Source organism: Anomaloglossus baeobatrachus, chromosome 7, assembly GCF_048569485.1.
Source record: "Anomaloglossus baeobatrachus isolate aAnoBae1 chromosome 7, aAnoBae1.hap1, whole genome shotgun sequence".
Lineage (NCBI taxonomy): Eukaryota > Metazoa > Chordata > Amphibia > Anura > Aromobatidae > Anomaloglossus > Anomaloglossus baeobatrachus.
Window position 1 is genome coordinate 240811844 of NC_134359.1, and position 26021 is coordinate 240837864.

Genomic DNA, 26021 nt, shown 5'->3' on the forward strand with positions numbered 1-26021 from the left:
ATAAATACACATGAACACTTCAGTACATGCAATACAAGCAGCATAGAAAGCCTGTGCCTTAGCATCCCTGCTTTCCTGCTGCTGATGTGTCGCCATCTAAGAGGGCATATAGCCAAAAATAGCGACCTATGTAGTGTAAGCATAAAAATACAAATGGACAACTGCGGTATTTAGTGGGGTCAGCACTTCAGGTGCCGCTTACCGCCCGCCTATAAGCGGGTGTGTGGTCGCCCTAGTCCTGTGCCTGGTTGCCCAGAGTCCGATCTCTCAGCTCGGACTGCAGGAATGGCTGCCGGCGTCCTTCTCCAGCTCGTGTGAGTAGGGGCGGGCCGTGGGCGTGCCCCCAAGTCAGAGCGGGAAACCGGCGTCCCACAGTGTCCAGTGAGAGGGCTGGAGCATGTAAATAAGGCTCCAGCCCTCGGCGCTGCTGATTGTACAGCGTCTCTCCCCTACCCTGATTGACAGGGTGGGGGCGGGAACGAAGCGGAGCTAGGCCGCAAAAGCCGGGGACTGGATTTATAAGCGCCGCCGCCGTAAAAGCGCGGTCGGCGCCAAGTCCCAGCCGCGCCGCCGCGGTAGTTCCCCATACATAAAGTCACTCAGCTAGGCTGCAGTGACTGTAACCCTTTACTGTCCCCGGCGCACTAGCACACCCAGCAAGTCTGGAGTGTGCTGTGCCTGTGTGTACGGGGACACAGAGTACCTGAATGGTGCAGGGCCATGTCCCTGAACGGTACCCAGCTCCGTATCCAGCAGGTTCAATGGGTCTGTGGATGGAGCCCGGCCTCAGGGCTTTGGGGCCGGTAAGATCCCACTTCCTCAGAGCCCCTCAGGGGGATGTGGAAGGAAAACAGCATGTGGGCTCCAGCCGCCGTACCAGCAATAGGTACCTCAACCTTACAAACCACCAGCGGGGTGAGAAGGGAGCATGCTGGGGGCCCTATATGGGCCCTCTTTTCTTCCATCCGATATAGTCAGCAGCTACTGCTGACTAAACAGTGGAGCTATGCGTGGATGTCTGACCTCCTTCGCACAAAGCAGAAAACTGGTGAGCCAGTGATCCCACTGGGGGTGTATAGCCAGAAGGGGAGGGGCCTTACACTTTTTAGTGTAATTGCTTTGTGTGGCCTCCGGAGGCAGTGCTATACACCCAATCGTCTCAATCGTCTGGGTCTCCCAATAGAGCGCCGAAGAAAGGTGGTTTTTGAAGAGCCTGTAGAACCATGTTGAGATCCCAGGGTTCCAGGGGACGCTTGTAAGGTGGGACTATGTGGCAAACTCCCTGCAGGAACGTGCGGACCTGCGGAAGCCTGGCTAGACGCTTTTGAAAAAACACGGAAAGCGCCGAGACTTGACCTTAGAGAGAGCCGAGAGACAACCCTTGTCCAATCCCGATTGAAGGAAGGAAAGAAAACTGGGTAAGGCAAACGGCCAGGGGGTAAACCCCCTCTCAGAGCACCAGGCTAAGAAGATCCTCCAAGTTCTGTGACAGATCTTGGCTGACGTTGGTTTCCTGGCCTGTCTCATAGTGGCCACACAGTCAGGTTGAGGGCCGCAGAATCCAGATGGAAAAATGGCCCTTGAGATAGCAAGTCTGATCGGTCTGGGAGCGCCCACGGTTGCCCCACCGTGAGATGCCACAGATCGGGGTACCACGACCGCCTCGGCCAATCTGGAGCGACAAGAATGGCGCGGCGGCAGTCGGACCTGATCCTGCGCAACACTCTGGGCAGCATTGCCCGAGGAGGGAATACATAGGGCAGTTGAAACTGCGACCAATCCTGAGCTAAGGCGTCCGCCGCCAGAGCTCTGTGGTCCTGAGACAGTGCCATGAATGCCGGGACCTTGTTGTTGTGCCGAGACGCCATGAGATCGACGTCCAGCGTTCCCCAGCGGCAACCGATCTCTTGAAACACGTCCGGGTGGAGAGACCATTCCCCCGCGTCCATGCCCTGGCGACTGAGGAAGTCTGCTTCCCAGTTTTCTACGCCCGGAATGTGAACCGCGGAGATGGTGGAGGCTGTGGCCTCCACCCACAGCAGAATCCGCCGGACTTCTTGGAAGGCTGGACGACTGCGAGTGCCGGCCTGGTGGTTGATGTACGCAACCGCCGTGGCGTTGTCCGACTGTATGCGGATCTGCCTGCCCTAGAGCCACCGATGGAACGCCTTGAGGACTAGATACACTGCCCTTATCTCCAGAACATTGATCTGAAGGGAGGACTCTGTCAGAGTCCAGGTTCCCTGAGCCTTGTGGTGGAGAAAAACCGCTCCCCACCCTGACAGGCTCGCGTCCGTCGTGACCACAGCCCAGGATGGGGGCAGAAAGGATTTTCCTTTCGACAGAGAAGTGGGGAGAAGCCACCACTGAAGTGAGGTCTTGGCTTCCAGAGACAGAGAGACGTTCCTGTCTAAGGACGTCGGCCTCTTGTCCCATTTGCTGAGAATGTCCTATTGGAGAGGACGCAGATGAAATTGCGCAAATGGAACTGCCTCCATTGCTGCCACCATCTTTCCCAGGAAGTGCATGAGGCGCCTCAAGGGGTGCGACTGGGCCCGAAGAAGGGATAGCACCCCTGTCTGCAGCGACCGCTGTTTGTCCAGCGGCAGCTTGGCCATCGCTGAGAGAGTATGAAACTCCATCCTGAGGTACGTCAGTGACTGGGTCGGAGACCATTTTGACTTTGGAAAATTGATGATCCACCCGGAACCTCTGGAGAGTCTCCAGAGCAACGGTCAGACTGTTAACAAGCCACCCAAGAGGGTGCTTTGACTAGGAGAACGTCTGGGTAAGGGATCACCGAGTGGCCCTGAGAGTGTAGGATCGCTACGACGGAGCCATGACCTTGGTGAAGGCCCGTGGGTCTGTCGCCAGGCCGAAAGACAGTGCCACAAACTGAAGGTGTTCGTCGCCGATGGCGAAACGCAGGAAGCGTTGATGCCCTTGAGCGATCTGCCATGGAGATAGGCATCTGTGATGTCGATTGATGCTAGGAAGTCTCCTTGGGACATCGAAGCGATGACAGATCGGAGGGATTCCATGCGAAACCGCCTGGTTGTCACATGTTTGTTGAGCAATTTGAGGTCCAAAACGGAACGGAAGGAGCCGTCCTTTTTTGGCACCACGAACAGATTGGAGTAAAAACTGCGACCGTGTTCCTGAGGGGAACGGGGATCACCACTCCTTCTGTTGTCAGAGTGTCCACCGCCTGAAAAGCTCAACGGTCCGTTCGGGGGGCGGAGATGTTCTGAAAAAAACGAGTCGGAGGACGAGAGCTGAACCCTTATCCTGAAACCGTGAGACAGATGTCTCTCACCCCTCGGTCTTGGACATGTGGCCCCAGGCGTCGCAAAAGCGGGAGAGCCTGCCACCGACCGAGGATGCGGTTGGGGCGGCCGAAAGTCATGAGGAGGCCGCCTTGGAGACGGTGCCTCCGGTGGTCTTTGGAGGACGTGACTTAGACCGCCGTGGAGAAGAGTTCCTCTGGCTCTTCTGTGTCATTAAGGCGCTTAGTAAAGCGCTTGTCCGGAAAGTTCTGTGCTTCTGGACAGCCTCTCTGAAGTTAGAGTGATCGAAAAGAAGGGAATTTTGTTTACTTACCGTAAATTCCTTTTCTTCTAGCTCTAATTGGGAGACCCAGACAATTGGGTGTATAGGCTATGCCTCCGGAGGCCGCACAAAGTATTACACTCAAAAGTGTTAAGCCCCTCCCCTTCTGCCTATACACCCCCCGTGCCTCACGGGCTCCTCAGTTTTGGTGCAAAAGCAAGAAGGAGGAAAAAGAATTATAAACTGGTTTAAAGTAACTTCAATCCGAAGGAATATCGGAGAACTGAAACCATTCAACATGAACAACATGTGTACACAAAAAAACAGGGGCGGGTGCTGGGTCTCCCAATTAGAGCTAGAAGAAAAGGAATTTACGGTAAGTAAACAAAATTCCCTTCTTTGTCGCTCTATTGGGAGACCCAGACAATTGGGACGTCCAAAAGCAGTCCCTGGGTGGGTAAAATAATACCTCGTAAGAGAGCCGTAAAACGGCCCTTTCCTACAGGTGGGCAACCGCCGCCTGAAGGACTCGTCTACCTAGGCTGGCATCCGCCGAAGCCTAGGTATGCACCTGATAGTGTTTCGTGAAAGTGTGCAGGCTCGACCAGGTAGCCGCCTGCCACACCTGCTGAGCCGCAGCCTGGTGCCTCAAAGCCCAGGACGCGCCCACGGCTCTGGTAGAATGGGCCCTCAGCCCTGATGGAACCGGAAGCCCAGCCGAACGGTAAGCTTCGATAATTGGCTCCTTGATCCACCGAGCCAGGGTTGATTTGGAAACCTGTGACCCTTTACGCTGGCCAGCGACAAGGACAAAGAGTGCATCCGAGCGGCGCAGGGGCGCCGTACGAGAAATGTAGAGTCTGAGTGCTCTCACCAAATCTAACAAGTGCAAATCCTTTTCACATTGGTGAACTGGATGAGGATAAAAAGAAGGCAAGGAGATATCCTGATTGAGATGAAAGGAGGATACCACCTTAGGGAGAAAATCCGGAACCGGACGTAGAACCACCTTGTCCTGGTGAAACACCAGGAAAGGGGCTTTGTACGACAATGCTGCTAGCTCAGTCACTCTCCGAAGAGAAGTGACTGCTACTAGAAAAAACCACTTTCTGCGAAAGTTGTGAGAGGGAAATATCTCTCATTGGCTCGAATGGTGGTTTCTGAAGAACCATCAGAACCCTGTTTAGATCCCAGGGTTCTAACGGCCGCTTGTAAGGTGGAACGATGTGACAAACCCCCTGCAGGAACGTGCGTACCTGTGGAAGCCTGGCTAGGCGCTTCTGGAAAAACACAGAGCGCAGAGACTTGTCCCTTAAGGGAGCCGAGCGACCAACCCTTTTCCAGTCCAGATTGAAAGAAGGACAGAAAAGTGGGCAAGGCAAAGGCCAGGGAGAAAAAAACCCTGAGCAGAGCACCACGACAGGAAAATTTTCCACGTCCTGTGGTAGATCTTGGCGGACGTTGGTTTCCTAGCCTGTCTCATAGTGGCAAAGACGTCTTGAGATAACCCTGAAGACGCTAGGGTCCAGGACTCAATGGCCACACAGTCAGGTTGAGGGCCGCAGAATTCAGATGGAAAAAACGGCCCTCGAGATAGCAAGTCTGTTTGGTCTGGTAGTGTCCACGGTCGGCCGACCGTGAGATGCCCCAGATCCGGGTACCACGACCACCTTGGCCAGTCTGGAGCGACGAGGATGGTGCGGCGGCAGTCGGTCCTGATCTTGCGTAACACTCTGGGCAACAGTGCCAGCGGAGGAAACACATAAGGGAGCTGAAACTGCGACCAATCCTGAACTAAGGCGTCTGCCGCCAGAGCTCTGGGATCTTGAGACCGTGCCATGAACATTGGTACCTTGTTGTGCCGGGATGCCATGAGGTCGACGTCCGGCACCCCCCAGCAGCAACAGATCTCCTGAAACACGTCCGGGTGAAGGGACCATTCCCCTGCGTCCATGCCCTGGCAACTGAAATAATCTGCTTCCCAGTTTTCCACGCCTGGGATGTGAACTGCGGATATGGTGGATGCCGTGGCTTCCACCCACATCAAAATCCGCCGGACTTCCTGGAAGGCTTGCCGGCTGCGTGTGTCGCCTTGGTGGTTGAAGTATGCCACCGCTGTGGAATTGTCCGACTGAATTCGGATCTGCTTGCTCTCCAGCCACTGCTGGAACGCTTTCTGGGCAAGATACACTGCCCGTATGTCCAGAACGTTGATCTGAAGCGAGGACTCTTGCTGGGTCCACGTACCCTGAGCCCTGTGGTGGAGAAAAACCGCTCCCCACCCTGACAGACTCGCGTCTGTCGTGACTACTTCCCAGGATGGGGGTAGGAAGGATATCCCCTTCGATAATGAAGTGGGAAGAAGCCACCACCGAAGGGAAGCTTTGGTCGCCTGAGAGAGGGAGACGGTCCTGTCGAGGGACGTCGGCTTCCTGTCCCATTTGCGTAGGATGTCCCATTGAAGGGGACGCAGGTGAAACTGCGCGAAAGGGACTGCCTCCATTGCTGCCACCATCTTCCCCAGGAAGTGCATGAGGCGCCTCAAGGGGTGTGACTGGCCTTGAAGGAGAGATTGTACCCCTTTCTGTAGTGACTACTGCTTGATCAGCGGAAGCTTCACTATCGCTGAGAGGGTATGAAACTCCATGCCAAGATATGTCAGCGATTGGGCCGGTGTCAGATTTGACTTTGTAAAATTGATGATCCACCCGACACCCTGGAGAGTCTCCAGGGAAGCGTCGAAGCTGCGTTGGCATGCCTCCTGAGAGGGTGCCTTGATCAGTATCCAAGTACGGGATCACCGAGTGACCCTGAGAGTGGAGGACCGCTACTACAGTAGCCATAACCTTGGTAAAAACCCGTGGAGCTGTTGCCAGGCCGAACGGCCGTGCCACGAATTGCAGGTGTTCATTTCCTATGGCGAAGCGCAAGAAGCGCTGGTGCTCTGGAGCAATCGGTACGTGGAGATAAGCATCTTTGATATCGATCGATGCAAGGAAATCTCCTTGGGACATTGAGGCGATGACGGAGCGGGGGGATTCCATCCTGAACCGTCTGGTTTTTACATGTTTGTTGAGCAGTTTCAGGTCCAGGACCGGGCGGAAAGAGCCGTCCTCCTTTGGGACCACAAACAAGTTGGAGTAAAAACCGTGGCTCAGTTGCTGAAGAGGAACCGGGATCACCACTCCTTCTGCCTTCAGAGTGCGCAGCGCCTGCCGAAGAGCCTCGGCTCGCTAGTGAGGCGGGGATGACCTGAAGAATCGAGTCGGGGGACGAGAGGTGAACTCTATCTTGTAACCGTGAGACAGAATGTCTCTCACCCAGCGGTCTTTTATTTGTGGCAGCCAGGTGTCGCAAAAGCGGGAAAGCCTGCCACCGACCGAGGATGCTACTAGAGGAGGTCGAAAGTCATGAGGAAGCCGCTTTGTTAGCGGCGCCTCCGGTGGCCTTTTAAGGACGTGACTTAGACCGCCATGCATCAGAGTTCTTTTGTACTTTCTGAGACCTTTTGGACGAGGAGAATTAGGACCTGCCCGCGCCCTGAAAGGGCCGAAACCTCGACTGCCCTCTCCTCCGTTGGGGTATGTCCTGTTTGGACTGGGGTAAGGATGTATCCTTTCCCTTGGATTGTTTGATGATTTCATCCAGACGCTCGCCAAACAGCCTGTCGCCAGAAATTGGCAAACTGGTTAAGCGCTTTTTTGGAAGCAGAATCTGCCTTCCATTCCCGTAGCCACAAGGCCCTGCGGAGTACCACCGAATTGGCGGCCGCGACCGCCGTACGGCTCGCAGAGTCCAGGACAGCAATAATAGCGTAAGACGCAATTGCCGAGGTCTGGGTGGTAATGGATGCCACTTGTGGCGCGGCCGCGCATGTGGCTGCTTCAATTTGTGCTTGACCTGCTGAGATAGCTTGTAGCGCCCATACAGCTGCGAATGCTGGGGCAAAAGAAGCTCCGATAGCTTCATAGATGGATTTCAACCAGAGCTCCATCTGCCTGTCAGTGGCATCCTTGAGCGAGGCCCCCTCGTCCACTGCAAGTATGGATCTAGCCGCCAGTCTGGAGATTGGAGGATCCACTTTGGGACACTGAGTCCAACCTTTAACCACGTCAGGGGGAAAAGGATAACGTGTATCCTTAAGGCGCTTAGAAAAAACGCTTATCTGGACAAGCATGATGATTCTGGACTGCCTCTCTGAAATCAGAGTGGTCTAGAAACATACTCGGTGTAAGAGAAGCTGACTCCTCCGCCGGAGGAGCTGAGGGAGAAATATCCAGCATTTGATCGATGGACGCAATAAGAACGTTCACTATGGCGTCCCCGTCTGGAGTATTAAGATTGAGAGCGCCCTCAGGATCAGAATCCTGACCAGCTGTCTCCGCATTATCAACCAGAGATTCCCCCCGCTGAGACCCTGAACAATATGATGTCGAGGGAAATTCTAAGCGAGCCCGCTTAGTCGGTCTGGGGCTGGGGTCTAAGTCAGAACCCTCAGCCTGGGATGCATGAGATACCCCGGGAGGACATTGTTGGTCCAACTGAGGGGGGTCAGGGAACAATGATTCAACAGAGTCCCTTTGCTGAGATACCGGCCTGGACTGCAGGGCTTCTAGTATCTTAGCCATAGTCTCAGAGAGTTTTGCAAACTCCGTCCCCGTCACTAGGACAGTGTCAACAGGTGGCTCCCCCTGGGCCCCTCTTAGCAGAGGCCCTGGCTGAAGAAGTGACACAGGGGCCGAACATTGCACACAATGAGGGTCAATGGAACCTGCCGGCAGCTGGGTCGTACAAGCGACGCAGGCAGCATAATAAGCCTGTGTTTTTGGCACCCCTGCCTTTTGTGGGCGCCATGCTATTGTTTTCCCTGAGTAACACACTAGGGTATATAGCCAGAATGGACTGTGCTCATACAGTGTAAAATATATACTAAAAACAGATAATGTATCAGTACACTACAGCACCATGAGGCTAGCACCAACAGGTGCTGCTTACCAGCCGCCTAAAGCGGTTATGAGACCACCAGAGACCGTGTCTGGGTCTCTCAGGGTTTGTCCCTCTCTGCAGCGTCGTAGGAGCTGCGGCGTCCTGACGAGAGGAGGGAGCCGTGGGCGTAGCCGAGGTGCTCACACTGTGCACAGTGAGGGGGGTGGAGTATGGAAATCATACTCCAGCCCTCAGTGCTGCTCTTCCGTGCAGCGTCCCGCCCTTCCCCTGCCTGTCAGGGCTGAGGGCGGGAGAAAGTGAAACTAGGCCGCAAGCCAAGCCGGGGACTCGAGTATAAGCGTGGCCGCCGTAAAAGCGCGGCCAACGCCGAAGTCCCCGGCGAACTACAAGTCCCAGCCGCGCCGCAGTTTCCCATGGCAGCGGCGGTTAGTGCGGTAGCCTCTACATATAAACACACTCAGCGACGCTGAGTGTGTAATGGCACAGTTTAACTCGGTCCCCCGGTGCACTAGCACACCCAGCAAGCTGAGGTGTTGCCGTGCGCGGTCCCCACAGGGATACAGAGTACCTTCACGTAGCAGGGCCATGTCCCTGAACGGTACCCGGCTCCTATCCAGCAGGCTCCACAGGAGTTGTGGATGAAGCACGGTCTCAGTGCCTGGAGACCGATAGGATTCCACTTCACCCAGAGCCCTGAGGGAGATGGGGAAGGAAAGCAGCATGTGGGCTCCAGCCTCCGTACCCGCAATGGATACCTTAACCTTAACAACACCGCCGACAAGAGTGGGGTGAGAAGGGAGCATGCTGGGGGCCCTATATGGGCCCACTTTTCTTCCAACCGACACAGTCAGCAGCTGCTGCTGACCAATCTGTGGAGCTGTGCTGTGCGTGTCTGACCTCCTTCGCACAAAGCAAAAAACTGAGGAGCCCGTGGGAGCACGGGGGGTGTATAGGCAGAAGGGGAGGGGCTTAACACTTTTTAAAGTGTAATACTTTGTGCGGCCTCCGGAGGCATAGCCTATACACCCAATTGTCTGGGTCTCCCAATAGAGCGACAAAGAAAAACGCACTCCGTGTACATTTGGGAAACCTAAACTGGTGTTTCTCCCGCTTTGAAGCCGACTCCTCCATAGGAGAAGATGGGGAAGAGAGGTCTAGCACCTGGTTGACGGACGCTATAAGGTCGTTTACTATGGCGTCCCCTTCAGATGTATCCAGATTGAGCGCAACGTTAGGTTCAGAGCCCTGAGCTGCGACCTCCGCTTCATCCTTAACTACGACAGTGAAGTCGTGGACGGTTCCCAGCGAGCCCGGTTAGCCTGTGTGAGGCCGCGGTCCGTGTCGGAGTTCTCACCGTGGGATCTGGGTGTTACCCCAGGAGCCCCTTGTTATACCGACCCAGAGGGGCCTGGGGGCGATGAACTCACGGCTCCCTGGCCCTGTGTTACCGTTCTGGACTGCAAAGCTTCCAGCTTAGCAGCCCCTCTGTTCATAGACTGGGCCATGGAATGACTCAGAGTTGCTCAGTCAAACGTGCAAACTCTGTCCCTGCCATCTGTGCAGTGGAAACCGGTGGTACCACCTGAGCCGAGGGTCCCACCCGTGCCAGAGGCTCCGGCTGAGTGAGTGCCCCAGGGGCCAAGCATTCGCAATGATAGGTGTAACCTGCCGGCAATATAGCCGCACAAGAGGTACAGGTTGCAAAGAAAGCCTGTGCCTTGGCACCCTTACTGTTTGCGGACGACCTGCTGATGTCACCTCTTAGTAATCAGCGAGGGTATATAGCCAAAAGCAAATAGTGCTGCCGAACAGTGAAATTATATATATATATATATATATATATATATATATATATATATATATATATATATATATATATAAACACTTCGGCACCTAAGGGGGGCCAGCACCCGATTGGGAAACTGGTGCCCCACAGTGCACAGTGAGGGGGGAGGAGGATACCAAATATGCTCCAGCCCTCACTGCCGACGTCCCGTCGGCCGTCCCGTCGTTACCCCTGACTGGCAGGCCCGGGAACGGGAGTATATGGTACTAGGCCGCAAGAGCCGGGGACTGAAGTTAAAGACGCGGCCGGCAAACAGGCGCGGTCGGCGCGGTAGTCCCGGACTCACAAACCACACAGCAACCGCTGCAGCGTTTGTAACCCAGGTGCTGTATGCAGCGTCCCCTAAAGGGGACACAGAGTACCTTATGGATGCAGGGCCTGTCCCTGATGATGTCCTGTCTCCTGTCCGTCAGAATCCCCCAGGGGCTGCGGATGGAGCCCGGTCCCAGCGCATGGCGACCGGTTATGAACCCCCTCTCCTAGAGCTGCAGTGCTGCCGAACAGTGAGCACATTCTGAGATCTCCACCGGCAGAATCATGCCATATAACAATGGCTGCCGGCGTTCCGAGGGGAGGAGGGAGCCGAGGGCGGAACCACAAAAGTGCGGGAATCTGCGCCCCATAGTGAACAGTGAGGGGGGAGGAGGACAGCGAAGTGTGCTCCAGCCCTCACCGTCGGCGTCATACCGACCGTCCCGCCCTTCCCCCTGACTGGCAGGCCCAGGGGCGGGAGTTCAATACACTAGGCCGCAAAAGCCGGGGACTAAAGTAAAAACCGCGGCCGGCAAACAGGCACGGTCGGCGCGGTAGTCCCGGTCAAAAAAAAAAAAATCACACCGCAGTCACTGCAGCGTCTGAGGCCAAGGTGCTTCATGCACCGTCCCAAAGGGGACACAGAGTACCTGTAGATGCAGGGCCATGTCCCTGACGATACTCCATCTCCTGTCCGGCAGATACCACCAGGGGCTGCGGAGGGAGCCCGGTCCCAGTGTCTGGATGACCGGTTAGGATCCCACTTCACCCAGAGCCCCTAAGGGATGGGGAAGGAAAACGGCATGTGGCTCCAGCCTGTGTACCCGCAATGGGTACCTCAACCTTAACAGCACCGCCGACTCAGTGGGGTGAGAAGGGAGCATGCCGGGGGCCCTGTTAGGGGCCCTCTTTTCTTCCATCCGATATAATCAGCAGCTGCTGCTGACTAAAATGTGGAGCATTGTGTGAGTGTCAGCCTCCTTCAACACAAAGCATAAAACTGAGGAGCCCGTGATGCACGGGGGGGTGTATAGGCAGAGGGGAGGGGTTACACTTTAAGTGTAATACTTTGTGTGGCCTCCGGAGGCAGTAGCTATACACCCAATTGTCTGGGTCTCCCAATGGAGCGACAAAGAAAGATTAATTTTTACAAATGGATGTTTCTATACAGGCATTGCACATATTACAAGCTACAAAAAAAAAAAAAAAATTAATATATAGGACAAAACTAAAATCCTATCTACCTGTTTGAATGGTATCCAGCTATTCCCAGGATTAGCCGGATTGGATGGATTTCTCAGTTTTTCCAGAGCGCTTTCAATTCCTTCTCCATAGGTGTCCTGGAACCACTTCTCATGGGGTGTTTCAGCAGGTGCCGACGTGATACTACAGACGTGCTCTAGTGCAAAGACTATGGGCTTCATCAGCGCGGTGTGTTTTTCCCGCATGATTGCAATCTTTTCCTCTCTAGCATAAAAAAAAAAAAAAAGTTACACATAGTTGAAGGAAAAACAGCGCTGAATAATTGACCATCACAGCAGCTGGAAACATCTCATATAGCATTCATGCAACCAAATGCTGTCTGCCACCTATATCCTACATGACCAATATGTCTCGGCATCTAACAACATACTTGCGAAGAGTGTTGTTGTTCTGGACTCTCTTCACCTCGTCCTCCAGTTGCTGGATACGTCGCAGGACATACATGTGCTGCTGTAGTAAGACGCCCAGCCACAGCTCATCCCACAGCACCGTGACTCTCCGAAGCTCAGCCACCAACATCTGAACCTGAGGGATACAATCAATGAGAAAGTGGACAATGCTCAGCTTATAATGGAAGGCAATCAGCCAAGACTATACTAACCTGCAGGACCATGGTGGGGCTGGCTGACGATAACTTTTCCACAATTTTACTGTAACAGTCTTGCATCATGGTTTGGTCCTCATTAAGACCAGTCTTAATTTCGTCTCGATTGCTTTCTTGAGAGGCTGGAAGGCTGCCATCATCACATTCAGCACCCATCAGCTCATCATCCTGCATATTACTCAGTAAAGTGGGAATAGCCGATGACAGCTTAGTTCCTGGGTCAGAGACAAGCCAGAATTAACGCGTCCCCTCAAACATACTCGATTGTAAGTTAGCTGCCATAATGTTGCCTATAATGTGATAGTTATCTGGGGGTCCCAGATGTTCGCTGCGGGCGCTGTGAGGCAGGCAACATCTAGAAACTGTATTGCGGGCTTCAAAGAAATGGTGCCCGGAGTCTGCGCTTCCGCAAATTGAGCTATCGACTCAATGACAAGCCGAACACCAGCACGGCGGCCCCCAGAGAAAACCAGCTCGGCGGCCCCCCAGAGAAAACCAGCTCGGTGGCCCCCCAGAGAAAACCAGCACGGCGGCCCCCCAGAGAAAACCAGCTCGGCGGCCCCCCAGAGAAAACCAGCACGGCGGCCCCCAAGAGAAAACCAGCACGGCGGCCCCCAAGAGAAAACCAGCACGGCGGCCCCCAGAGAGAACAAGCACGGCGGCCCACAGAGAAAACCAGCACGGCGGTCCAAAGAAAAAACCAGCACGGCGGTCCACAGAAAAAACCAGCACGGCGGCCCACAGAGAAAACCAGCACGGCGGCCCACAGAGAAAACCAGCACGGCGGCCCACAGAGAAAACCAGCACGGCGGCCCACAGAGAAAACCAGCACGGCGGCCCACAGAGAAAACCAGCACGGCGGCCCACAGAGAGAACCAGCACGGCAGCCCACAGAGAAAACCAGCACGGCGGCCCACAGCGAGAACCAGCACGGCAGCCCACAGAGAAAACCAGCACGGCAGCCCACAGAGAAAACCAGCACGGCGGCCCACAGAGAAAACCAGCACGGCAGCCCCCACAGAGAACAAGCACGGTGGCCCGCAGCATTGTCCCTACCTCCTGATATCCCTCTCTGCCACCTCCCGATAACCTACAATCAGATTATAAGACGCACCCTTAATTTTCCTCACACATTTTTGGGAGGAAAAGTGCAAAGTGCATCCTATAATCCGAAAAACATGGTACTTTTTATTAGATTTATGGTGGAAATGTTAACAAAAAATGGCTTTCATAACACTATGTCATCTTTCCAACACTTGCAAAACTGTTCGAAAACCACACAGAAAGCAAATGAAGAACGCCACACACGGGAGGAATCCTTTCCCAGCAGCAGCAGTTGGAGAGCCACATCTTGGATACTAACCCCTTAAAAATATGAGGGATCTTACACTAACCCTAGAGTCCACTTCTCAGATGCAGTATTATTAGGTACTCACCAGAAGACTGAGACTCGTTACTCAGCGAGATGCTTCCCACTATTGCTGGGTAGAGGATGAGGTGCGGAGAGTCGTGGGCCACCCGGCACAGTAAATTGCAGATGCTTTGTCGAACGTATACTTCAGGGTGATTGAGACGGGAAAAAAGTTGAGGAATTATACCTAAGAAAAGAGAACGGTATTAATATATGCTGGAAGTCTGACAAGTGAATAAATGACTACATCAACATTTTACAATTCTTTTTGTATATGAGAACATGCAGGCATTGTACGCACCATAAAGAATAACCAAGCGCGCATGTAATGACCCACACACTCTAGATGGCTGTCAGCTAGAAGTCATCTCTCTAGACTTCCCATGGAAAACACTTGGCTCGCCACAAACTATGTTCTCTACGAGAGTCGCTGCCATCACCTCCGACACCAGTCAGGAGAGTTTGGAGACCCCCATACACAGTACACCAATCCCCCTTAGTTGACTTTAGTCTATGGTGTATGGGAGCTTTAAACCTCTAAAAGGTAATTTTTGGCATTAGTGATCTCTTAGTTTTTATAGAAACTAGATTACAGGAATGGAAGGCCTCCTATAAGATGAGAAGTAGGAAGAAGGGAATTTTGTTACTTACCGTAAATTCCTTTTCTTCTAGCTCCTATTGGGAGACCCAGACGATTGGTGTATAGCACTGCCTCCGGAGGCCACACAAAGCAATTACACTAAAAAGTGTAAGGCCCCTCCCCTTCTGGCTATACACCCCCAGTGGGATCACTGGCTCACCAGTTTTAGTGCAAAAGCAAGAAGGAGGAAAGCCAATAACTGGTTTAAACAAATTCACTCCGAAGTAACGTCGGAGAACTGAAAACCGTTCAACATGAACAACATGTGTACCCGAAAAACAACCAAAAATCCCGAAGGGCAACAGGGCGGGTGCTGGGTCTCCCAATAGGAGCTAGAAGAAAAGGAATTTACGGTAAGTAACAAAATTCCCTTCTTCTTCGGCGCTCCATTGGGAGACCCAGACGATTGGGACGTCCAAAAGCTGTCCCTGGGTGGGTAAATTAATACCTCATGTTAGAGCTGCAAAGACAGCCCTCCCCTACGGGGAGGCAACTGCCGCCTGCAGGACTCTTCTACCTAGGCTGGCGTCCGCCGAAGCATAGGTATGCACCTGATAATGTTTGGTGAAAGTGTGCAGACTCGACCAGGTAGCTGCCTGGCACACCTGTTGAGCCGTAGCCTGGTGTCGTAATGCCCAGGACGCACCCACGGCTCTGGTAGAATGGGCCTTCAGCCCTGATGGAACCGGAAGCCCCGCAGAACGGTAGGCTTCAAGAATTGGTTCCTTGATCCATCGAGCCAGGGTGGCCTTGGAAGCCTGCGACCCTTTGCGCTTACCAGCGACAAGGACAAAGAGTGCATCCGAACGGCGCAGGGGCGCCGTGCGGGAAATGTAGATTCTGAGTGCTCTCACCAGATCTAACAAATGTAAATCCTTCTCATAGCGATGAACTGCATGAGGACAAAAAGAAGGCAAAGAGATATCCTGATTAAGATGAAAAGAGGATACCACCTTCGGGAGAAACTCCTGAATGGGTCGCAGCACTACCTTGTCCTGGTGGAAGACCAGGAAGGGAGCCTTGGATGACAGCGCTGCTAGCTCAGACACTCTCCGAAGAGATGTGATCGCTACCAGAAAAGCCACTTTCTGTGATAGTTTAGAAAGTGAAACCTCCTTCAGAGGCTCGAAGGGCGGCTTCTGGAGGGCAACCAGTACCCTGTTCAGATCCCATGGATCTAACGGCCGCCTGTACGGGGGTACGATATGACAAACCCCCTGCAGGAACGTGCGTACCTTAGAAAGTCGTGCTAGACGCTTCTGAAAAAAGACGGATAGCGCCGAGACTTGCCCTTTAAGGGAGCCGAGCGACAAACCTTTTTCTAACCCAGATTGCAGGAAAGAAAGAAATGTAGGCAATGCAAATGGCCAGGGAGACACTCCCTGAGCAGAGCACCAGGATAAGAATATTGTGAGGTAAATCCTGGGATATGAAGAGGAATTATGACTAGAAGTCATAATTGCTCTCATCACTCCCTGGCAGTGCCCCCCTCCCTTCTTGTGCTCAAATGTCCAGCATCTGTGAAGGTGTCACATCCCACTTACACCTCCAACAGCCATCTCCTCTGATATGGAGATGAGATGATGTGCGGACAATGGACACAGGATGGCTCCCTGCCGTCACCCTGTAACAAGAGTTGTATCTCATTAGCAAGGCTTGGAAGTAGCCAGACAGAACGACTCCAGTAAAAAATGGTTCATATCTCGCAAGCCATATCTCCGATAAATATGGCAACCATAAAAATGGTGTTTGCGCAGGCGGACGATGCTGGCACACCTTTTTTATGGAAGGGGGAGCTTGGGAAATACCCCAGGCGTGATATCAGCCATATGGGAACTCGTAGACAGGTCATGAGTCCCCTCGTTCTGTAGCTAAATTCATAACTGTCACAATGAGAGCATTGGCGTCTGCCTACGACGCTCCCAGGCAAAGTTATGGCCAATATCCCCTTTGCTGGATAATTCTGATCCATGCAGGGGGAGTGGCAGTGCTTCCCTGTGAGGTCACTAAGGTAGGAGGGGACCTGGATCTGCCCAGGTTGATAACCCTACTTCGGCCATTTTCCAGTGTTCTTCTCGCTGGGGGCACGTGTAGGAAACATCTGTGGGAGTTCCTGGAAACCTGGTCTACAGCGCCCCCCTGTGGCCAGACGCACAAGGTAACTGATTGAATTGCATACCTGTTTGTAAAACATGCTTTATCTGTAACTGTACTCTGACATAACTGTATATTCTGTAGATTCCCTATTGTATATATTGTAGTTTCTAGTGTGCTTTAGGCGATTAAATTATATAATTAATCTTGGGCTGTTCTGTTATCTCGATCTTGAATCCCACGTCTGTGTGTTCGGCTAATAGTTACCGTGAAGCGGTTGGTGGCAGCGAGTTGTGCCAAGGATTATTGTGGGGAGGCCAGTGAGATTCGGGAAGATATTATATATTCCGCCCGCGGAGGTCGGGGGAATATATACCCTACTCTCACCGGGGACCCTTCAATAATCGGCATAAGTAGTATAGCGGCCTCCTTGCTTATTGTCGGGCAATTCCATAATTGGCCTGACTATAAGAGGGGCGCTAGAGAGCGCGTCACGTGCTCTGTCTGTCGGTCGGGAGGTATAAAGTAGGGGTGACCCCCACTTGTTACCCCCCGATTGTGACGTACTGGTAGCCAGCGCGGGGGATTCCTGAGTGACCCCCCCCGGTGGTTTGTGACATATTGGTGGCAAGCGGTGGGATCGAGATAATAGTGTGTGTGAGTGTGAGACCCATACTCCCAGACACTAAAGACTGCCTGCAGCAGCTGTGGCTGCTGGGGTCTTCAGACTAGCTCAACACTAGAGTGTCAGAGTGCAGATACTGTAAGGTGTGTGGAGGCATCAGGTGTCAGTTCTGTGTCAGTGACCAAAAGTCTGCAAGAATGGCTGAGAGCACCAGGAGCAAAGCCAAAGGAATGGCCGATGCTAAGGCCAGAGACGATGAGGAGGTTGTCCACGAGTCCTCCAGGAGCTCGACGCCAGAAAACAGCTCTGCAGAGGACATTGCACAACCGGGCACTGCTGGACAAGATGAGGAGCAGCTCGCCCAAGGGTCCTCAACGAGCCAGACGCCAGCCCTCCGCTCTGCAATGGACAGTGAAGCACCAGGCTCCGCAGCGGGCCGCAGATCACCACGTGCCATTCCACCGAGCCTGGGAGGCTCGGATAGCCTTCTTCAAATGGCTATGGCCCTACGCCAGGCTGGAGACCGGGAGGGCTACAAGGAACTCATGGCCGAGCGTGAGCGGCAAGCAGCGCGTGAAGAGCGCCAGGCAGAGCGTAACTACCAGCTGCAGCTAGCTCAGCTCCGGCCCTCATCAGCCACCCGTGACCTTCCAGACACCAAACTTCCAAAGGTCCGTGTTGAGGACTTCCCAGTGCTGGAGAAGGATGGAGACTTGGACTCTTTCTTGACTGCTTTTGAACGGACTTGCTTGCAGCATCATCTGAACAAGGACCAGTGGGCCAAATACCTGACCCCCCGTTTAAGGGGTAAGGCCCTGGATGTCCTTGGGGACTTGCCTGCTGAGGCAGATCAGGGCTACGACACCATCAAGCGGGCCCTGATCCAACAGTACAACCTCACTCCAGAGTCCTACCGCAAGAAGTTCCGGAGCCTACAGAAGGGACCAAAGGACTCCTGGGCTGACCACAGGCGGGCACTTGCCCGAGCTGCCGACCACTGGACCCAAGGCCTGCAGCTTTCCACCGGACCGGAGATCCTGGACTTGTTCATCACGGAGCAACTCTTGTGGAACTGCCCTGAGGATCTCCGCCAGTTCATCCGAGACCAGAAGCCAAAGGGATCCACGGCTACAGCTGCCCTGGCAGATGACTACACCAACAATCGGGCTCCTGAAGCCAGGAGAGCAGCCACCAGCAGCACCTGGAGAGGGGGTAAGATGAACTCTGCGACTGCCCCACCTGCCCCTAGACTGCAGGGGGTGTCCCCCTCAACTCCCCTCTCCAGGCCCGTGGCAGAGCCAAGACGGTGCCACCAGTGCAACCTACCTGGACACTTCAAGGCCATGTGCCCTCAGCATCCCAAGGCCCCGGCTCCGTCCCCGTCCCAAGGGCCGCCCAAGGTGTATTGTGTGGGTGGGGGTGGTGGTAGGTCCCTGGACAGCTTCCAACCTGTCACCGTCGGCCGGTCTGTGACCATAGGACTGCGAGACAGCGCCTCGGAGGTGACTCTGGTGCGGCCTGAGATGGTGTCCCCCCAAGACTTGATCCCTGGAAAAACCCTCGCTGTCTCCGGGATTGGAGGCATTGACCCGGCGCTGCCTGTTGCTGACATTTATGTGGACTGGGGCGCAGGGCGAGGGGTGAGGGAGGTGGGGGTAACTGATCGGATCCCTGCAAACATGCTACTTGGGACAGATTTGGGGCAAATAACCTCCCAGTTTGGCCCCGCCCCAAAGGCTGAACCTTCAGCCAGTGCTGACGTGCCTCCGGACAATGTTAATGTGTTATCTATGAATGATGTAAGGGAGGAGGGAGTGAACTCTGATATTTCTGCTTGCACAGACACCATAGACACACACGCAGCTGCAGCTGTGACAGGGGAGGGGGTCAGAGAAAGGTGTGACAATGCCTCTACAAGTAATCAGCCTGTGAGCTGGGATCTGTTGCCCTCTGCAGGGATAAGCAGAGAGCAGGGTGCTGCAGGGGGAGGACCAGTGTGTGGGGTGGGGGCTACCACAGCAAATGTGGGGTCCCCAGAGATTTCACAGCGGGGTTCTGTTGCTGCAGGGGGGGAACAGGCAGGTGAGATTGGGGCCGGTCCAGGAGCGGAAGTGCTCCCAGGTAAGATCTCGGTGCAGGGTTCCCCCACAACCGGGGTGTCAGGAAGCCAGGTAGGTCTGCCTGAGCCGGCGACTTGGTCAGGAACGGAGGAGGAGCAGGCACGACCCACGGTCGCAGCGGCTGTGGCCGCTGTCACCCGCAGTGGGAGTGCTGGAAGCCAAGGGGCCTCCCGGAGGTCCGACAGCTCTTTCCCTTCTGACCAAGTGGCAGCCGAGTCAGGTGGAGGCCAGGACACAGGTCCCGGGGTACTGACCGAAGATGTGACAGTCTCGTCGATTCTGGCCACATCTGGTCAGGGGTTTCAGGCAGCGTTAGAAGCTGACGACAGCCTGAAAGCTCTAAAGGAGCAGGCGGCACAGCCTCCCTCGGACTCGGACCCGGAGCGAGTGGTCTGGGACCAAGGACGGCTGTACCGGGCCACGGTCCAGCAGGGTTCACCGGAGGCGTGGCCCAGGGACCGACAGTTGGTGGTACCCTATCCGTTCCGGACGGAGTTGTTGCGGATCGCACATGAGATTCCGATGGCCGGACACCTAGGGATCGCTAAGACCAAGGCCAGGTTAAACCAGCATTTCTACTGGCCAAAAATGGGGGCCGATGTGGCTGCCTACTGCCGTTCGTGTGAAACCTGTCAGAGAGTGGGGAAGGCGGGGCCACGCCCCAAAGCCCCACTGGTATCTCTGCCCATCATCGATGAGCCTTTCAGGAGGGTGGCTGTGGATCTGGTCGGCCCGCTGGCCATCCCCAGCAGCTCCGGGAAACGCTTCATACTGACGGTAGTGGACTATGCCACCCGGTACCCAGAAGCAGTGGCCTTGTCGTCCATTCGGGCTGACAAGGTGGCCACCGCATTGCTGGAGATTTTCTCCCGAGTGGGTTTTCCCCAGGAAATGCTCACTGACCGGGGGACCCAATTCATGTCCCAGCTGATGGAGGCCCTCTGTAAGCAAGTCCAGGTGCGACATCTGGTGGCCAGCCCGTACCATCCACAGACTAATGGCCTGTGCGAGCGGTTCAATGGCACCTTAAAGCAGATGCTTAAGATGTTGGTCGACTCCCATGGGCGTGACTGGGAGCGGTATCTCCCACACCTGTTATTTGCTTACCGGGAGGTTCCACAGGCCTCAACAGGATTCTCACCGTTTGAGCTCCTGTACGGGCGACGTGTGCGGGGCCCCCTGGCTCTGGTGAAAGAGGCTTGGGAAGGGGATTTGGCCACCCCTGGAGTGTCGGTTATCGAGTGTGTCATGCGCTTCCGGGACAAAATGCAGGCCTTGACGCAACTGGTACACGACAATATGGCTCAAGCCCAGGCCGATCAGAAGCGTTGGTACGACCAGAACGCTTGTGAGAGGACCTACCAAGTGGGTCAAAAGGTGTGGGTACTGGTCCCCGTACCACAGGACAAGCTTCAGGCAGCCTGGGAAGGCCCATACCTCGTGTACCAGCAGCTCAACCCTGTGACGTACCTGGTCACCCTGGACCCTGCCCGTGGAAGGCGGAAGCCCTTCCATGTGAACATGATGAAGGCACATCATGAGCGGGAGGCGTGTGCGCTCCCCGTGTGCAACCTGCCCGAGGAGGGAGAAGCGGAAACCCTCTTGGATATGCTAGCCCAGGTTAGGGCAGGCGGATCCATTGAGGATGTGGAGGTTGGCCACCAGCTCTTGGAAGACCAACGGTCCCAGCTGTGGGCCACCCTCCTCCCCTTCCGGGGGTTGTTTACCAACCAGCCCGGAAGGACTGACTTGGCTGTCCATCACGTGGACACTGGGGATCATCCCCCGATCCGGCGTTCAGCATATCGGGTCTCCCTGGAGGTGCAGCAACACATGCGCCAGGAGATTGACGAGATGCTGAAGCTGGGGGTGATCCAGGCATCCAACAGCGCTTGGGCCTCGCCTGTAGTCCTCGTCCCTAAGAAGGATCGAACCACTCGGTTCTGCGTGGACTACAGGGGGCTCAATGCGGTCACGGTCGCCGATGCGTACCCAATGCCACGCATCGATGACCTGCTCGATCAGTTGGCCGGGGCTCAGTACCTGACCATCATGGATCTGAGCCGGGGATATTGGCAGATCCCCCTGACTCGCAAGGCCAGGGAACGCTCTGCCTTTATTACCCCATTTGGACTGTACGAGTCCACGGTGATGCCATTCGGGATGAGGAATGCCCCTGCCACTTTCCAGCGGATGGTCAACACCCTGCTCAAGGGACTTGAAGGGTACGCGGCCGCGTACCTGGACGACATTGCCGTCTTCAGTCCCACCTGGGAGGACCACCTAGAGCATCTAGCACAGGTGCTCAGGCGGATCCACCGGGCAGGTTTGACCATCAAGCCGGGAAAGTGTCAGCTGGCCATGAGCGAGGTCCAGTACCTCGGTCACCGGGTAGGTGGGGGAACGCTGAAGCCCGAGCCTGAGAAAGTGGAGGCCATCGCATCCTGGCCCACCCCCAGGACCAAGAAGCAGGTGATGTCCTTCTTGGGGACCGCTGGGTACTATAGGAGGTTTGTTCCATGCTATAGTAGCCTGGCAAAGCCCTTGACGGACCTCACCAAGAAGAAGCTGCCCTCTGCAGTCGATTGGACAGTGGACTGCGAGACAGCCTTCCGGGCCCTAAAGGACGCCCTGTCCAGCCCGCCCGTGCTACAGGCAGCCGACTTCACGCGGCCGTTTGTAGTACAGACCGACGCCAGTGACTTCGGCCTCGGTGCGGTGCTCAGCCAGGTGGACTCTGCGAGCCAAGAGCACCCAGTCTTGTACCTGAGCAGGAAGCTGTTACCAAGGGAAGTGGCCTATTCTACAATGGAGAAGGAGTGCCTGGCCATAGTGTGGGCCCTGCAGCGTCTGCAACCCTATCTATACGGGCGCCACTTCATCGTGGAGACGGACCACAATCCCCTCAGCTGGTTGCACACCGTCTCTGGGACGAATGGGCGATTGTTGCGATGGAGCCTTGCGCTCCAGCAATACGACTTCACCATTCGCCACAAAAGGGGCCGTGACCACGGTAACGCAGACGGGCTGTCCCGACAAGGAGAGGTCGCGGACGGGCGCACGGGGGAACACCGGAGTGTGCTGCCCCCTAGCGCCCTCAAAAGGGGGGAGGTGTGAGGTAAATCCTGGGATATGAAGAGGAATTATGACTAGAAGTCATAATTGCTCTCATCACTCCCTGGCAGTGCCCCCCTCCCTTCTTGTGCTCAAATGTCCAGCATCTGTGAAGGTGTCACATCCCACTTACACCTCCAACAGCCATCTCCTCTGATATGGAGATGAGATGATGTGCGGACAATGGACACAGGATGGCTCCCTGCCGTCACCCTGTAACAAGAGTTGTATCTCATTAGCAAGGCTTGGAAGTAGCCAGACAGAACGACTCCAGTAAAAAATGGTTCATATCTCGCAAGCCATATCTCCGATAAATATGGCAACCATAAAAATGGTGTTTGCGCAGGCGGACGATGCTGGCACACCTTTTTTATGGAAGGGGGAGCTTGGGAAATACCCCAGGCGTGATATCAGCCATATGGGAACTCGTAGACAGGTCATGAGTCCCCTCGTTCTGTAGCTAAATTCATAACTGTCACAATGAGAGCATTGGCGTCTGCCTACGACGCTCCCAGGCAAAGTTATGGCCAATATCCCCTTTGCTGGATAATTCTGATCCATGCAGGGGGAGTGGCAGTGCTTCCCTGTGAGGTCACTAAGGTAGGAGGGGACCTGGATCTGCCCAGGTTGATAACCCTACTTCGGCCATTTTCCAGTGTTCTTCTCGCTGGGGGCACGTGTAGGAAACATCTGTGGGAGTTCCTGGAAACCTGGTCTACAGCGCCCCCCTGTGGCCAGACGCACAAGGTAACTGATTGAATTGCATACCTGTTTGTAAAACATGCTTTATCTGTAACTGTACTCTGACATAACTGTATATTCTGTAGATTCCCTATTGTATATATTGTAGTTTCTAGTGTGCTTTAGGCGATTAAATTATATAATTAATCTTGGGCTGTTCTGTTATCTCGATCTTGAATCCCACGTCTGTGTGTTCGGCTAATAGTTACCGTGAAGCGGTTGGTGGCAGCGAGTTGTGCCAAGGATTATTGTGGGGAGGCCAGTGAGATTCGGGAAGATATTATATATTCCGCCCGCGGAGGTCGGGGGAATATATACCCTACTCTCACCGGGGACCCTTCAATAATCGGCATAAGTAGTATAGCGGCCTCCTTGCTTATTGTCGGGCAATTCCATAATTGGCCTGACTATAAGAGGGGCGCTAGAGAGCGCGTCACGTGCTCTGTCTGTCGGTCGGGAGGTATAAAGTAGGGGTGACCCCCACTTGTTACCCCCCGATTGTGACGTACTGGTAGCCAGCGCGGGGGATTCCTGAGTGACCCCCCCCGGTGGTTTGTGACAAATATCCTCCACGTTCTGTGGTAGATCTTAGCGGACGTGGGCTTCCTAGCCTGTCTCATGGTGGCAACGACCCCTTGGGATAATCCTGAAGACGCTAGGATCCAGGACTCAATGGCCACACAGTCAGGTTCAGGGCCGCAGAATTCCGATGGAAAAACGGCCCTTGGGACAGCAAGTCTGGTCGGTCTGGTAGTGCCCACGGTTGGCCGACCGTGAGATGCCACAGATCCGGATACCACGCCCTCCTTGGCCAGTCTGGGGCGACGAGAATGACGCGGCTGCAGTCGGATCTGATCTTGCGTAGCACCCTGGGCAAGAGTGCCAGAGGTGGAAACACATAAGGGAGCCGGAACTGCGACCAATCTTGCACTAAGGCGTCTGCCGCCAGAGCTCTGTGATCGCGAGACCGTGCCATGAAGGCTGGGACCTTGTTGTTGTGCCGGGACGCCATTAAGTCGACGTCCGGCCTTCCCCAGCGGCGACAGATTTCCTGAAACACGTCCGGGTGAAGGGACCATTCCCCTGCGTCCATGCCCTGGCGACTGAGGAAGTCTGCTTCCCAGTTTTCTACGCCGGGGATGTGAACTGCGGATATGGTGGAGGCCGTGGCTTCCACCCACATCAGAATCCGCCGGACTTCCTGGAAGGCTTGCCGACTGCGTGTCCCCCCTTGGTGGTTGATGTATGCCACCGCTGTGGAGTTGTCCGACTGAATTCGGATCTGCTTTCCTTCCAGCCACTGCTGGAAGGCTAATAGGGCAAGATACACTGCTCTGATTTCCAGAACATTGATCTGAAGGGTGGACTCCTGCTGGGTCCACGTACCCTGAGCCCTGTGGTGGAGAAAAACTGCTCCCCACCCTGACAGACTCGCGTCTGTCGTGACCACCGCCCAGGACGGTGGTAGGAAGGATCTTCCCTGTGATAATGAGGTGGGAAGAAGCCACCACTGCAGAGAGTCCTTGGCCGTCTGGGAAAGGGAGACTTTCCTGTCCAGGGATGTTGACTTCCCGTCCCATTGGCGGAGAATGTCCCATTGAAGTGGGCGCAGATGAAACTGCGCAAACGGAACCGCCTCCATAGCCGCCACCATCTTCCCGAGGAAGTGCATGAGGCGTCTTAAGGAGTGCGACTGACTTTGAAGGAGAGCCTGCACCCCAGTCTGTAGTGACCGCTGCTTGTCCAGCGGAAGCTTCACTATCGCTGAGAGAGTATGAAACTCCATGCCAAGATACGTCAGTGATTGGGTCGGTAACAGAGTTGACTTTGAGAAGTTGATGATCCACCCGAACGTCTGGAGAGTCTCCAGTGCAACGTTCAGGCTGAGTTGGCATGCCTCCTGAGAGGGTGCCTTGACAAGTAGATCGTCCAAGTAAGGGATCACAGAGTGTCCCTGAGAGTGTAAGACTGCTACCACTGCCGCCATGACCTTGGTGAACACCCGTGGGGCTGTCGCCAGACCAAATGGCAGAGCTACGAACTGAAGATGGTCGTCTCCTATCACGAAGCGTAGAAAGCGTTGGTGCTCTGTAGCAATCGGCACGTGGAGATAAGCATCTTTGATGTCTATTGATGCTAGGAAATCTCCTTGAGACATTGAGGCAATGACTGAGCGGAGGGATTCCATCCGGAACCGCCTGGCGTTCACATGCTTGTTGAGCAGTTTTAGGTCCAGAACAGGACGGAATGAGCCGTCCTTTTTTGGCACCACAAAGAGATTGGAGTAAAAACCTTGTCCTTGTTCCCGAAGAGGAACAGGGACCACCACTCCTTCTGCTCTTAGAGAATGCACCGCCTGCAGAAGGGCATCTGCTCGGTCGGGATGTGGGGAAGTTCTGAAGAACCGAGGCGGAGGACGAGAACTGAACTCTATCCTGTATCCGTGAGACAAAATGTCAGATACCCACCGGTCTTTGACCTGTGGCAGCCAAATGTCGCAAAAGCGGGAGAGTCTGCCACCGACCGAGGATGCGGAGGGAGGCGGCCGAAAGTCATGAGGCAGCCGCCTTGGAAGCGGTACCTCCGGTTGCTTTCTTGGGGCGTGAGTGAGTCCGCCAGGAATCAGAGCTCCTTTGCTCTTTCTGAGTCCCTTTGGACGAGGAGAATTGGGGCTTGCCCGAGCCTCGAAAGGACCGAAACTTTGACTGCCACTTCCTCTGTTGAGGTTTGCTTGATCTGGGCTGGGGTAAGGAAGAGTCCTTACCTTTGGACTGTTTAATGATTTCCGCCAATTGCTCACCAAACAGTCTGTCTC

At 54.7% G+C, this 26021-nt stretch overlaps 1 protein-coding gene across 1 annotated transcript in view; it reads right to left on the reverse strand.

Moving 5' to 3' along the window:
• The window catches only part of SMG1 (SMG1 nonsense mediated mRNA decay associated PI3K related kinase), a 468962-nt gene that overhangs the window by 140823 nt on the left and 302118 nt on the right, over positions 1-26021 (reverse strand). Inside the window, exons 36-39 of the mRNA XM_075319739.1 lie at positions 13898-14059; positions 12459-12676; positions 12228-12382; positions 11839-12061 (exon numbers count right to left, since the gene is read on the reverse strand). Of these exons, the coding sequence (XP_075175854.1) occupies positions 11839-12061; positions 12228-12382; positions 12459-12676; positions 13898-14059 (758 nt within the window). The remainder of the gene's footprint in view (positions 1-11838; positions 12062-12227; positions 12383-12458; positions 12677-13897; positions 14060-26021) is intronic.